Here is a 14602-nt window from a genome sequence, read left to right as displayed (position 1 = left end):
CATAAAACAATGAGAATTTACATCATTAAAAATTTTTACATTGCCGGGTGGTGGGTGGTGCATACCTTTAATCTCCAGCACTGAGGAGGCAGAGGCAGGTGGATCTCTGTGAGTTCAAGGCCAGCCTGGTCTACAGAGCTAGTTCCAGGACATAGGGCTGTTACACAAGGAAATCCTGTCTCGAAAAACAAACAAACAAAAAAACAAACAAAAATTTTCACATTGTTGATGAGAATATCAAGTTATAAAAATGTTTCATATCAGGAATCAAAATTGTAAATTTTTGCCCAGGAGATAAAACAGCACACTTCTTCACAAAGGCTTTTACATGAACATTCTCACATTACAGAATGTTCCAGAGATACATGTCTAGTGATATTTAATTGAATGAAAAGTGATTAATATCCATATTGTATTCAGTGGTCAAAGGGTCTGCCTGATGGAGAATTTATCATAGTTAAAAAAACAAGAGTCAAAAAAACCACATTTTCCACTTCCTCCAAATGAGAAACTTGGACTTTAGGGACATGAATGTTTGTGTTTTTTGACAGCCTTCCCACATCCACAGTGGCCAGAAAGTTCAATTTCATGGCTTAAATCAAATTGGTCTCATCAGGAAGCTATCAGAAAAACAGAATTGTTGTCCATGGCTGTTGCTGCCAACCAGGATACATCAGAATTTCACTGTGGACAATCCATCCACCACATCTCAGGCCAAAGATAAATACTATAAAAGGTGGAGAAGATTCTGGGTCTTTCCAACACCTGTCGGACTCCAAACTCTGTCAGAAGCAGGGAATCCAGGCTCTATCATGGTGAAGTTCCTGCTGCTCGCTCTTGTGTTAGGTGTGTCCTGTGCACATCATAACAATCCTGACATCACTCCCTCAGAGGTATGTGCATTTGGGGATGAAAGGGTCTGGTGTGTTTATATACACCCTGAGGTTGGTTTGAGCATGCTCATCATCCGTCATAAAATATATCTCCATACCATATCCAAATCCTATCTGTAATTCAATCTTCGTGTTTTCCAACTCCTTACATGCTTTCAATGAGATCTGTCTACAGTGTGAAGGAAGATGAGAAAATTCCAGATTGGACTTTCCCTGTAGTTGATTGACACAGTGTGAACTGTATCCCAGTGTCCCAGGTTCTAGTGTGAAGGAGTGATGATGTCATCTCACGATTTACTCTCCAGGAAGAAGACATCTACATTTCACTAGGTCTACTTGTTGACTGACCTAAAATATATGTAATAATTAGCATGAATGTTGCTGAAAAAAACAGGAAATGGATTGACTAACTGACATTCAAAATGGGGTCTGTGCTCCTTAGGTTGACGGGAATTGGCGCACCCTTTACATAGGTGCAGATAATGTGGAGAAGGTACTCAAAGATGGACCTTTGAGAGCTTATTTTCAGCACATGGAGTGCAGTGACGAATGCCAGACACTCACAATCACATTCAATGTCAAGTAAGTGACATTCACCCAATGCACAGGGACAGGACTGAGAAATAGGAACATGAATGTCATTGTGAAATTTTCACTCAAATACGTGGGTTATACATGAAAAATGGAGTTGGTCTCCTAGGTGTATTCAGAGAACAGCAGCCACAGCCTGAGTCGTGTCCTTGACTTCAGCCAGATTGGCTCTGCCATTTTCTTATGGTCTTAGAATGTTGGGTAATTCTGGTTGAAATCAGTCACAAATAGTAATGGTGTGTAGACAGTTGAGGACAGAGTCTTCTCTTGGAAGCCTAGATTTACTGCCTATGCCAATCATGACCCCAGAGTTGCTGTTTCAGTCTTCAAAAATGGGTTTATTTACCCTAATCAAAAATTACTTCAAGGCAGTTAATGCTACCAACACAATAATGAAATATTAGCAATCTGGAAAGAGTAAATTCAGAAGTGAGTTTTTGATTTTTTTTAAGGGTGGAAGGCGAGTGCCAGACACACACAGTTGTGGGAAGAAAAGAGAAAGATGACCTGTATATGACAGACTGTGAGTATGTGTGTGTGTGTGTGTGTGTGTGTGTGTGTGTGTGTGTGTGTGTGAGAGAGAGAGAGAGAGAGAGAGAGAGAGAGAGAGAGAGAGAGAGAGAGAGAGAATGAGAATGTGCACTGTTGGCCCAGGCCTCACACTGAGGGGCCTGGATTCCAGAACAATTCCATCTGATAATTTCTGATTCAAGTTTCAAAATCCTAACTAAATTTCCAAATATTTATTGGACTATGGGAAGTTAAAGTGAATTACACACATTCCTGGAAAAAATTATTACAGACAGGTCAAACTAAATCCTGGGATATGAATGTCATATGGTTGACAACCATTGAAAATGACTGGAAGATCATCTAAAATATTAAAACTCATTCTCAATATTATTTCTTTTAGTTCAGATGATACGATTTTGTTGAATATGAAATTTGAAAATTTTACATATACAGAAAATACTTAAGGAGTGAATAACTCAAATCCCAAAGCTAAGAAGGGCAATGTATAATATGGCAAGTTGGCAAAAAAAAGTATTGTGTTTAATTTGAATTTTGCTTAAAACCAACAAGAGTAAAAATTCAGATTCCTGTGCCTATTATTTAGGAGAAGTCTAAATGATATTCAGAAGACAATATGATGATGCTCCCTGATTGCTTTCTTAAACTTTTTATTTTATGGAAAACTATACAGTGTGTTTTTTTGTTATTGCTGTTAGGGTTTTTTTGAGGCAAGATTTCTCTGTGTAGCCCCAACAGTTCTGGAACTTCCTGTGTGGACCAGCCAGGCCTTGAACTCACAGAGACTCACCTGCCTCTGCTTACCGAGTGCTGGGATTAAAGATGTGTGCCACAACTTCTGGGCTACAGTGTGTTATTTTAATATTAGCCTGATGAGTTTTACTTTTAAATAGGCTGTGGAGACTTAATGCAATTATAGAATTTCTTATTGAAAATAGAATTTTTTCTCATAAGAGCAAGGTGGAGTCTAAAGTATCTGTCCTACTTTGTAGCTCTCATTTCCAATTTATATCATTGTGAAGGACATTTGTGATGCAATTGAAGGAATAAAAGTGTGATAGGTATGTCAAATATAATGAAAAAAAAACCCTGACAATTCTGCTGAGTTCTAAATTGTTTCTGCTTTAATTGCAGACTCTGGTAAAAATTATTTTCAAGTTGTAAAGAAGTCAGATGACATCATCATCTTTCACAATGTTAATGTCGACAACAGTGGAAAGGAGACAAATGTGATTTTGGTTGCTGGTGAGTGTGGTGCCTATCATAAGGTTTCTATTGCTGGGATAAAACATCATAACCAAAAGCAAGTGGGGGAGGAAAGGGTTTATTTAACTTACACTTCCACATTGTAGCCCATCACTGAAGGAAGTCAGGACAGGAACTCAAACAGGGCAGGAACCTGGAGGCAGGAACTGACAGAGAGGCCATGAAGGGGTGCTGCTTGCATCTCATAGTTTGCTCAGCCTGCTTTCTTATAAAACCCAGGACCACCAGCCCAGGGAAAACAACCACCCACAATAGGCTGGGCTTTCCCCCCTCCATCACTAATTAAGAAAACATACTACAGAGTTTCCCACAGTCGTTTGGGCCCTTCCACCTCAACCGTCAATCTGGAAAATGCCCTACAAAGTTTCCCACAGACCAGTCTGATGGAGGCGTTGTCTAAATGGAGGTTCCCACTTCCCATGTGATCTCAGCTGTGTTAAGTTGACCAAAAAAAAAACAGCTTGCTTTGTTTGATAAAGCTATGAGGGGAGGGGCGGGGTAGAGTGGGGGCTGGGTGTTGGGAGTGGGCGTGGGTGAGTGGAGGATACAGAGGGTGAGGTGAGGGGTTTTGGGTGATTGTTGATATTTGGTTCATGAACCTGTTCACCTGATTTAACTGTTCATTTCAATAATAATCAACAATTCCTGGGTATGGATACTAGAATCTACACACAAATAAAGTGGAAAGTCAGACCATGCAGACATTTAGTTCACAGGTTCCTACCATCAGGATTCCATACAGCCCTTTTTGAAAAAACATTATCCTGATGTGGAAAGCATGAATAAATGTAATCATAATCATCATAATAATAAAAAATAATAATAACATAAATAAATACTTAGTCTTCAAGGTGGGGAAGGTCATCGTTACTCACATTTTGATTCCATTAGATGTGTTCTTTTCACGTTAGAAATCTTAGACTGAGCAGAATTGGGATGAGGGAGGGTCCAGAAGGTAGGATGTTTCCATGGGTCAGTACCAAGTGACCCATTTTAACTGGGGGCTGCTCTGAGTTACCCATTATCTTAAGGGACCCTTGGTTTTCTGTTCCATGTAATGTAGGGAAAGAAGAGAGTCTGAGCAAAGCACAGAAACAGGAGCTTAAGGAGCTGGCCATCAAATTCAATATTCCAAATGAAAATATCCAGCAGTTGGAGCCCACAGGTAACACTATTGTGCTTCACACAGCACATAAATGCATCTGAAAATATTCAGAACAATCATTGATTCACACTTTAAAATTTCAAAATCACTGGGAATATTAAGGGAATCTAACTATGTTTTTTATTTGTGCTTATTTTCTCCCTTTCTCAAAACAATCTTTCATAGACACTTGTCATCAATAAAGACCCTGTATGGGTAAGTACAAACAGAGCAGAAGAGCTTGCTCACTGTTTAATCTGATAGAATTCATCCTTTAGTCTATTAGTTATATATTTAATAGAAAAAATCTAGTATATATATATAATATATATATATATATGTATGTATACACAAATGGGGCAAATCTATGATTGACATTGCCATTAGTCTTTATAACAAGAAAAAAGCAACTCTCCCCTAAAGCAAAGTGTAGATTTCTTTTATCTTGATGTAAAAGAATTTTGTGAAATTCTCAATTGCTAAAAATGAGTAATATTTGTGGAATTCAAGAATGTATCATGTGTTTGGAAATACTGTAAATGTAGATGAACTTTCTAGAAATCTCCTGAGACACAACCTTGCACATACTTACTTTTTCTGGTAGATAATCAATATTTACATAGAAAACTGTCTATCTAAAGCCCAGTACAAAGCTATGGAAGTCAGCAAGGACAAACATAAGCCTAACCTTGTGACATTTGTCATTTTTATCAAACCTTCCACTATAGTCCTCAATAAATTTTTCTTTCATTTGCAATCTCAGAAAGTTCATCAGTCCTATCAGCTCATGAACAACTTACTGTTTTGTTTGTTTGTTTTGCTTTTTGTTTTTGAAGCTTCACAGATGACAGCAAGATCAGGAATATTTCCCACATCACTTTTTCCATGAAAACAGAATCATGACAATGAAGATAACTTACCTTTCATTTTTTCTTTTCATCTTACCTATGAAGCCAGAATCTCTGAAGCAAGATTATCTCTGCTTCATGGATTTTCTTCCCATCCTCCTACCATAGTACTGACTCTTCCACTGATTAAATAAATTGATTTCTCATGCATACATTTCTGTCTTCAATCAGCATGATATAATAATAACCAACAAACAAAAATATGCACTCCACTCTATTAAAAAATATTCTACTTTGGGATGACTAGTTCAGAGAAGTAATTGCCATTGCAAATGACCTGGGTTCAGTTCCTATCAACCACATGGCAGTACACAAACATCTGTAACTGCAGCTCCAGGGAAATCTGCACCCTCTTCTGGCCTCCACAGGTACTGCATCCAACTGGTTCACATTCTCATAAACAGACACACAAATTAAAAAATAAAATAAATCTTTTAAAAAAAATGTGATTAACCAGGCAAGGTGGTGCATGCTGATAATTCCAGGGCTTGGGAAGCAGAAGAAGGTGTATTTCTTTGAGTTCAAGGCCATCATGGTCTATATATTGAGTTCTAGGACAGCCAGGGCTACATAGTGAGACCTTGTCTCAAAACAAAATGTAAATCAATAAAAAAAAAAGATAAAAACTGAACTAGTTGATAATAGAACAAGAAATAATTTTTATTGAGAGTAAGTGCATAATTCATTGATGTGTGTAGTGTGTAGATGTAACCAACCGTCTTATTAAATAAGAAACACAGAGCCAATTCAGAGAAGAAAGCCAAGAGGTCAGAGCTAAGAGCCTCACCCTTCCTGATTCAGTGATCCTCTTCAGCCAAGAGAGCTCTCCAAAAGGGAGCTACTTCCTGTGTGTTTGTCTTTATAGCCTTTCTGTTCTGCCTTCTCATTTGTTGTAAACCCAAACACATGACTGCCTCTGTAGAGACTTCCAAGTCTTCTATGGTTGGGATTGAGATTAAAGGCATGTGTGTCTCCAATGCTGGCTGTATCTTTTTACACACAGAGATCTACCTATCTCTGTCTACCAAGTGCTGGGATTAAAGGCATGCACCACCACCGCCATGCTCTTGCTATGGCTCTAATAGCTCTGACCCCCAGGCAACTTTATTTATTAACATACAATTAAAATCACATTTCAGTACAAGTAAAATACCACCACATTTCCCCTTTTCTATTTTAATAAAAAGAAAAAAAGAAAAAGGTTATAACTAAAAAAAGAAAAACTATATACAAAAGTACAATAACTACATACAATATATACAAGTAATAAATGTCTAAACAATGTCTAGTCCATTTGTACTTGACAAATTCAGAGAAAATAATTTCATTATCTATCCTATTTTGGTAAGTCCAAAATGTATCTAATTCACTTTCTATCCTAATTAATCTTCAACTATAACTAACTAACCTTCAACTATATCTAACTAATCTTCAACTCCCTCAGAGACCCAAGAAGGAAATAGTATTAGCTAACAAAAATAAAAACAGGAAGTGCATGCAAGCAACTCAAAGGTGACAGAAACAGCCAGCTGCCTGGACAGTCACCTGAGGTTTCTCCGCAGTGCTGGGGCATCATCTTTAGCCTATAGGCTTAGCGTATCTGACAGACCCATTTGTGAAGTAGGATGTACACAAGGTCAATAGTTCAACCTCACATTGTGTGAAAGCAGTCCATGTACCAGAAACACCTGAATTCCACTAGTGTCATGTCATGATTCAGGATTTTAAATTCTGGAAATTGTTGATGGTTTTTTAATTCAGCTGTCCATTCTTCTTGACTGTGTATATATGGCTTCATCTCAGCATCCTATTCTTCTCCACATCCCTCTATCAAATGCCAGTCTACTATTGAGAGGCATGAGCTTAGTTACTCTTCAAGAATAACTGTTTCAGCTGCTGTTCCATTGCACATCAGAAGCCATTGGCCCACTGCCTGTTCAGCAGCCTTCGAAGAAAAGGGCACTGTACCTTTTCCGGCCACTTCAGGGATGGTGCCATATTGTTCTGGCCTCAGAATATGCCTTTTGATAAAGCCATAACCACATTTGTTTTGGCAAGAATCAGTAGTCCTTTTTTCATGTCCTGTCTGTCCATTTTGTCAGCAGTTGATTCGAGGATACTTTATTGTCCAGTGGCTAACTTTTGCCACAATGAAAGTTAACTCCATATGCAGTTTCTTCAATGCCCATATTTTCTCTGGAGTAGATTGGTACGGCCAGGAGTCAACATGTCTCAAAAAAGAAAAATTTTCTAAGTTGTTAAAATATTTTAAATGCCATATTCTGTAGATCTCTGAAGGGTTTGAAGATGACCTGTCTAAAATATATCTGCTCAATTTTTAAAACATATCTAATATAACTACAAGTTCTATTGTAATGTCTAACTATGAACTTTTATTTCTTTATATGCTGATAGTTGGTAATAATAACATTCAAGGATCAGAAAATTGCATTGTTAAATGAACGGTATAAGTACAATTAGAAATATATATATATATATATATATAGCATTTTCTAACAATATCAATTTCAATATATGTAATTTGTATACAATATAAAACAATCCAATCCAATGTAAAGTATTTAAAACTAGTAATTATCTTTTTCTTTTCTTTTCTTTTCTTTCTTTCTCTCTCTCTTTTTTTTAAACAAGAACCTTAAATCTAATCTCCTTTGCTTAGCCTTTTTCCTAACCCTTGACAACAACTTGTAACCAACCCCCCTAAACAATGAAAATTATCCCAGACCCAAAACCCATTAAAAAGACCAAAAAAACCAACCGCCCCACACCACCTCTTTGGGAATGTGGTTGTCGTATTCTTAAAATTGCTTCCTGCTGGATATGGGTGAAGTTATCTTTATCCTGAAAGAAAAATTTTAGGTTAATTGTCAAATTCTAGGAAAGGTAACTATATCCTTCATTATCCAGTCTGTGTATAATGCCAAAGTTCAGGGTTTATCTCAAGTCCTTATTCAAGTAGTCTTTGAGACTGGATCATCTCAGCTAGTCATCTCAAAATTGCTCTGAGCACCTTGTAGTTCAAAGCTGATCTGTAGATGATGTTTGTCAGCTTAGTGATGTTATTATTGTCCACGTGGAATTGTTGTTGTTATGGGGCCCCATCTTCTTCCTGGAGACTTGATGTTAGGCCTGGCCGTGAATTCCTGCAGAAATCTGATAAGAGACTCGAACACAAAGACATATATATGCAGCTAATTGAAGCCTTTCTTTCTAGAATTAGTACTCTGTATGACCATTCATATCGTAACAAAGTTTAAAATGTATATATAACTATATATCTATATATATTAATTGTGGGGCATTTACCCAACCACCCCCACAGTTCCCCAGAGTTTTCTTGAGTCTGAGCAGCAGGAAATATAGAAGGATTTATGGAATCTTGCGGAGATAAACAGATAGAAAATAAAGGATAGCCTCGAGAGGGCCTGGAACTTATTCCAACAGGCCCCGACTGGCTCTGCCTCAGGGTTTTTATAGAGTCGCCAAGGGGTGGAGCAAAAGACCTCCTCCCCCAGCACGGCCAAGTGCAGACCATCTCAGACACCTGCACTCAGGCCCATGGTCCTAATCATCCTCTATGCAGACCTGCTGGGTAAAGCCACGAGGAACCCGAGAACGGGCTCCCACAGGTCCCCCTTTCTTAATATATAAAAATTAACTATTAATGGCTTACAGCAATCTCCATAGCTGTTACACCTCCCAATATGGGAGTAGAGAATGATAAAGATGGCATTTCTCTTTTGATTTAGGTCTAAGGTCTAAGCAGTCTTAGCTGCCTCAAGCCCTTTCTAAGCCAAAAACTCTTAAGGCGACTACAAACTTAAAGAATCCCTTAGCTTCATCATTACCATTAACAGGTTAACATAAATATTGCTATACATAGTCACAATTCATTCAATCTTACAACTCAAAGCAAACTCTTAATAGAACCATTTGAATTAGCATATATGGTGCTAAATATATTTAACAATTTTCTCCGTCTTACAAAATTTAACTCAATCATCTGAATTTTCTTGCTAACAGAACATAGGAAAAACTTCAATGTATTGACATCAAACTTAAATATTTCCTTAACTCCACAAAACCAGGGTGCATTAATATCAATAGGTTTCTGCAAACATAATTCAATCTCATAACTCCTCCTTTTCTTTATAATTTTTTAAACAAAATCTCAAACCTAGTTAGAGGAACCCAAACTTATGCAATTCCTACAAACCCATATTGAAAAGTAATATTTTCAGTCTAACCATGAACACTTTGAAAACTTTTAGCAAAACATCTAAAAGCAGTTTCTTTTTTCTGTTTGTTTTTGTTTTTCAAGACAGGGTTTCTCTGTGTAGCTTTGCGCCTTTCCTGGAACTGACTTGGTAGCCCAGGCTGGCCTCGAACTCACAGAGATCCGCCTGGCTCTGCCTCCCGAGTGCTGGGATTAAAGGCGTGCGCCACCACTGCCCTGCAAAAACAGTTTCTTAATAAAACTCTTTACACACTTTAAAAGTAGTCTCTTAGTATACCCCATTTGCATTTCTTACTAACAAAAACATGACGTTAATCCACTCAAACAACTTTTGAAATTAGACTAAGGAATATTAACTCTCCCCCTTTTCTTTATAATTTAAGCAAAATCTCAAGCCTAGTTAGAAAACCCAAACTTTTCCATTTAAACAGTTCCATTTATAACACAAAACCAGTTCTGTAAGTAATTTCATTTTTACATAAACAGTTCCACAAAACAATTCATGAATCACCAATTAATAAAGCATATATGCATACACAAAACTGCATCTTGATTCTAGGTAGAAATAATAAATTTCTTCATTTAAACAGTTCCATTTTTAACCCAATTCCAGAAAACAGTTCCTAGGTCATTACTATAAGTAAACTCAAAATTGTCCCATATCAATGAAATCTCTATTGTTCATTTCATTTCTTAAGTCTTAAAATTCAAATGATAAATTCTGGTACTAGCCTTCCAAATATGAGAAATCTATAACCAAAATCTTTTTGTAATTTTATCTCATTTTAAGTTCAAAAAGTTCGAAAAAGAAATAAATTCTAGTATCAGGCTTTCACTTCCAAATATGAAGAGACGTTTTCAACCAAAACTTTTTGCAGTTAACAGTTTTTGTTCAAACAAGCGTCTCTGAACTTATTCTCAAGCCAGAGACCTTTTTAGGTACAGTAGTATTCTAAACCGCACCGTTTTTGATGTTAGCTCAGGTTTTTCTGTGTTGCGTCGATTCTCCATGGATCTCAGCTGCGAATGCCTTGTGCTGGTCCTGGTGTTCACCATTCTTAGCTTCTTAGCGGCTTCTGGAGCTTTTGGAAACCGCTCAGACTGCCTGCTTTGCAGTCTGCTAGGACACTAACTTCTGTATCTCAGGTTTTTTCACCATATACATTGAGCATAGATTCACACTTAACATTTACACTTTTTAAACTCACATATAACTTTTTTTGCCTTGCAAAGCATTAGACTCACATTCAACATTTACACTTTTTTACAAACTCACATATAATGTATTAATATCTACTTATTTATACTCCTTAAGAAAACTATAGAACTACTTTAGCAAATATATTTCTTATTACTTCTTACATACTTATATTCATTCCATCGTCTTATTTCTTATTTAAACTTACATTTACAACTAACATCTCACAAGCTTATTACTACATGTCTTAAGGCTACCTTAGATACTTCTTGCAAGCTTATATATATTCTTAAAGGAACTCTATAGATCTATTTTACAAACTTATATAGGGTTACCATTAGCATATATTTAACTTAGCAAACACCTAAAGATTTCTTCTTATTACTTCTTATATACGTCTTATCTTATTTCTTATTTAAACTTACATTTACAACTAGTGTCTTTACTTCTTACAAGCTTATTACTACATGTCTTAAGACTACCTTAAATATTTCTTGCAAGCTTATATTCTTAAAGGAACTATTACAAACTTATATATCTTATTTTCATCTTTTTCTATTTCTTATTCTTAATTATTATCACTATCTCTATTAGATTCTCTTAACTAGATAGGAAGTTTATAGTCAGCTTTGTTATAAAGCACTGGGATTTAGTGAGTGTTGTTGTTATAGAATTGTGATAGTTGTTGCTAGGGGACTGTAACCTTCCCAGGATGAAGCCATACTCCAAAGCTGCCAGTTCTCTCAACCATTCTGGACCAGCAGAGATGCACTGTCAGTGGTAAACGGTTTTTAACTAGAGGCTGTCCCTTCACCCAAATTCATAATAGCTCACCTAAGTGCTTCAATTCAGACAAGTGTTTCTATTACAGCAGTACTTTTGGTTTGTTCTACCGAAAAACTTCACTTCACACTGAGGGTGAAATTACCATATTTAGTTGCTGTAAAGCTCTTCGCCAAAGCCGGGCGGTGGTGGTGCACGCCTTTAATCCCAGCACTCGGGAGGCAGAGGCAGGCGGATCTCTGTGATGTTCGAGGCCGGCCTGGGCTACCAAGTGAGTTACAGGAAAGGCGCAAAGCTACACAGAGAAACCCTGTCTCGAAAAACCAAAAAAAAAAAAAAAAGCTCTTCACCAAATACTGCACAGCTATTAGGTGATATAAAGTATTTTTCTAAAGGAGCTAGTAAAGCCACAAGTGGCACAGCTCCGAACTGTTTTTAGTATTTTCACTTCATTAGCTTTAACTCCTGATGTTATTAGCAGCTGTAATATTTAGCATTGATTTTTTATAAGGAACTTTCAGGTGAAGCAACTCTTTTGTAAGACAGCTAGATTTTCTGAAGTTTGTTTCCCATCTATAAAGCAGTCAATTCTTTTTGAATGCCTGTTTCTTATCCCCTTAATTAGATTTGCAAAGGAATCACTCATTGCAGGCTGTTTGTTCAAGAGGTAAAGAATTTTTTATTTCACATAAGTTTCTTCATATCTAAGACAATGTTCAGTGTATAAACTGCTCTCTCTTGCTTTCTTGAGGATTTTAAAGTGGCTTGTTTGCTCTTAAAGGTAGCTTTTTGTCATCCAACTACCGTAAAAACTTTGCACAGCTATTAGGGTAAATAAGGCATTTTACCAATGGAGCCCCAAACTGCGAAGCACCTAGGTCCATATCCTTTCAATTTTTCATTGGAACTGACAAACTCTTAGACGATTTTCCTCCTTATTCTTTTTTTTTTTTTTTTAATTTATTTTAATTTATTTTGCAATACAATTCAGTTCTACATATCGGTCACGGATTCCCTTGTTCTCCCCCCCTCCCGTCCCCCTCACCTTCCCCCCAACGCCCCCCCCCCCCATTCCCATCTCCTCCAGGGCAAAGCCTTCCCCACAGACTGAGGTCAACCTGGTAGACTCAGTCCAGGTAGGTCTAGTCCCCTCCTCCCAGGCCAAGCCAAACAATCCTGCATAGGCCCCAGGTTTCAAACAGCCAACTCATGCAATGAGCACAAGATCTGGTCCCACTGCCTGGATGCCTCCCAAACAGATCAAGCCAATCAACTGTCTCACACATTACTCACATCACCAGGGAGGCTACCCGGAAAACAGGACTCCTTATTCTTTTAAAAGCTGTATTTTAAGTTTACCGTGAACGTATTTTGGAGCTGACAAAAGTGTTTCAGGGCAATGTCGCCATCTTTAGCAGAAAAACTACCTTTCCCAGAATGCATTTCCCTTATATCAGTCCATAATAATATCAGTCCCTTATATCAGTCCTTTATATCTTTTCCCTTATATCAGACATTTCCCATAGTTCTTTTTGGGTCTGAGAGTCAACTGGTTCTTTTACCAGACTTGCTTACAAATTCTTGCCCAGGAGGTTTGAACAAAGTTTTTTGCTTTTGCAACGGGAGATTTGAACAAGCATTTTACATTTTCAGCTTTGGGACACTGGGAGGTTTCTGGTCTCTCAGCTGGCTTCAACAGGTGTCTCTCCTTCATTTGGCACTGGGCCCCAAATCAGAACTGCACCTGCCTCATTAGCGCGCATTGAGGCTGGCATTTCTGATAGCAACTTTCCTTGGGGCTTGTGTTTGCCTTAGCCAGTCAGTGAAAAACAAGATCATGTACAACAGCTTTTCCATAGCTCCTTCAGAAGACTTTATTCTCATTTTGCTTGTTCCTTTCCCCCCAGATGCAGAGCTTCAGGTATCTGTCTGCGGCTCTGTACCTTTGCTAGCTGCCTTTGGAAGTAGGGGCTTTTTTTTCTCCCTCAGAATCCGCCTCAAATTCTAGCAGCTTTTTACAGGTCATGTATTTTCTGGGGAGGAATATGTCCCTTCTCTGTTTCTTCACAGTCTTTCTCCCTGACAGTATCCAGTTTGGTCTCAATTTATCCCGCTACCCCAGAAACAGTTTCCGACACTACAGTGGCGGCTTTCCCTGCTACTGAAGGTAGGGGCTTTTTGTCCGTTTGTTTTTGGGTCTGTGTGGTTTGCATACAGACTGAAAATCTAACAAGGGAGGTTTTTGCCATTTCTAAACTCCCATTAGGACAGGTGCTTTGCTTCATCAGGCCTTCACCTGGCCCAGTCCCCCAGTGGGTTGCATTTGCTTGTCTGGGTGCTCAAGGACAGAGCTTATGCCAGAGGCAATCACCCCTCAGGGCTACACTCCCCCTCATCTCACGGGAGTCAGGTGAAACAAAGCTTTTCTCAAAGAGGTGCTTTCTCTGACAGAAAAGAAAGCTTTACTCCTGGATAGTTCTGTTCTGCCCTGGCTGGGCTCTTTCCCCAGACAGCGTTCTGACTCAGCAGCACAACTGCTTCAGACACAGTTCAGCTTTACTGTTTTCCCTGAAAGGTCCTTTCTCTGATAGGAAAGCTTTTTTCTCAGATTTTTTTCAGCTGTGGACCTATCAACCCAGGACTTGTAGGAAAGCAGGCAACTGTGCTGTTCCCACTGGCTTTAGTTTTGTTTGTTCATTAGCAGTTTTCCCCCTGGGTCCTGCACCTTTCTGCCTCAGCTCTGTGCTCTAGGAAGTTTACCACTGCAGGAACCCTAGTATCCCCGAAATGCACTCCAACTCAGAGACGCTGGCCAGTCGCCTCTGGGTTTTTGGTCAGAAGCGAGGATAGAATGCTAACAGTTTGCACTGCTTCAGGGAATCTTTGCATTAGGACGATTAGGAGCACCCTTTCATTCCAAAATGCTCACTCAGAAACAAAACCCTTCCTTGATGCCTCAGCTCGGCTGTAACTGAAAAGCTTGGCTTTTTTTGCTTTTCTCAGGTAAAGTTTCCAGCCCTTTTGGGCTCT

The 14602-nt window shown here is 38.3% G+C and overlaps 1 protein-coding gene across 1 annotated transcript; it reads left to right on the top strand.

The window, feature by feature from the left end:
* The first annotated feature begins 790 nt into the window (after window positions 1-790).
* Window positions 791-4487, top strand: LOC128114239 (odorant-binding protein-like). Its single transcript, XM_052744080.1, has 5 exons — window positions 791-893; window positions 1336-1475; window positions 1937-2007; window positions 3150-3260; window positions 4345-4487. Exons 1-5 carry the CDS (start codon window positions 813-815, stop codon window positions 4485-4487), a joined length of 546 nt encoding a protein of 181 aa, XP_052600040.1. The 5' UTR covers window positions 791-812.
* The last annotated feature ends 10115 nt before the right edge of the window (window positions 4488-14602 follow it).

The sequence above is a fragment of the Peromyscus californicus genome, unplaced genomic scaffold (genome assembly GCF_007827085.1).
Source record: "Peromyscus californicus insignis strain IS unplaced genomic scaffold, ASM782708v3 Scaffold_10__1_contigs__length_136768540, whole genome shotgun sequence".
NCBI lineage: Eukaryota > Metazoa > Chordata > Mammalia > Rodentia > Cricetidae > Peromyscus > Peromyscus californicus.
The sequence above is the reverse complement of the archived record's forward strand: the minus strand, read 5'-3'. Positions and strand labels throughout refer to the sequence as shown.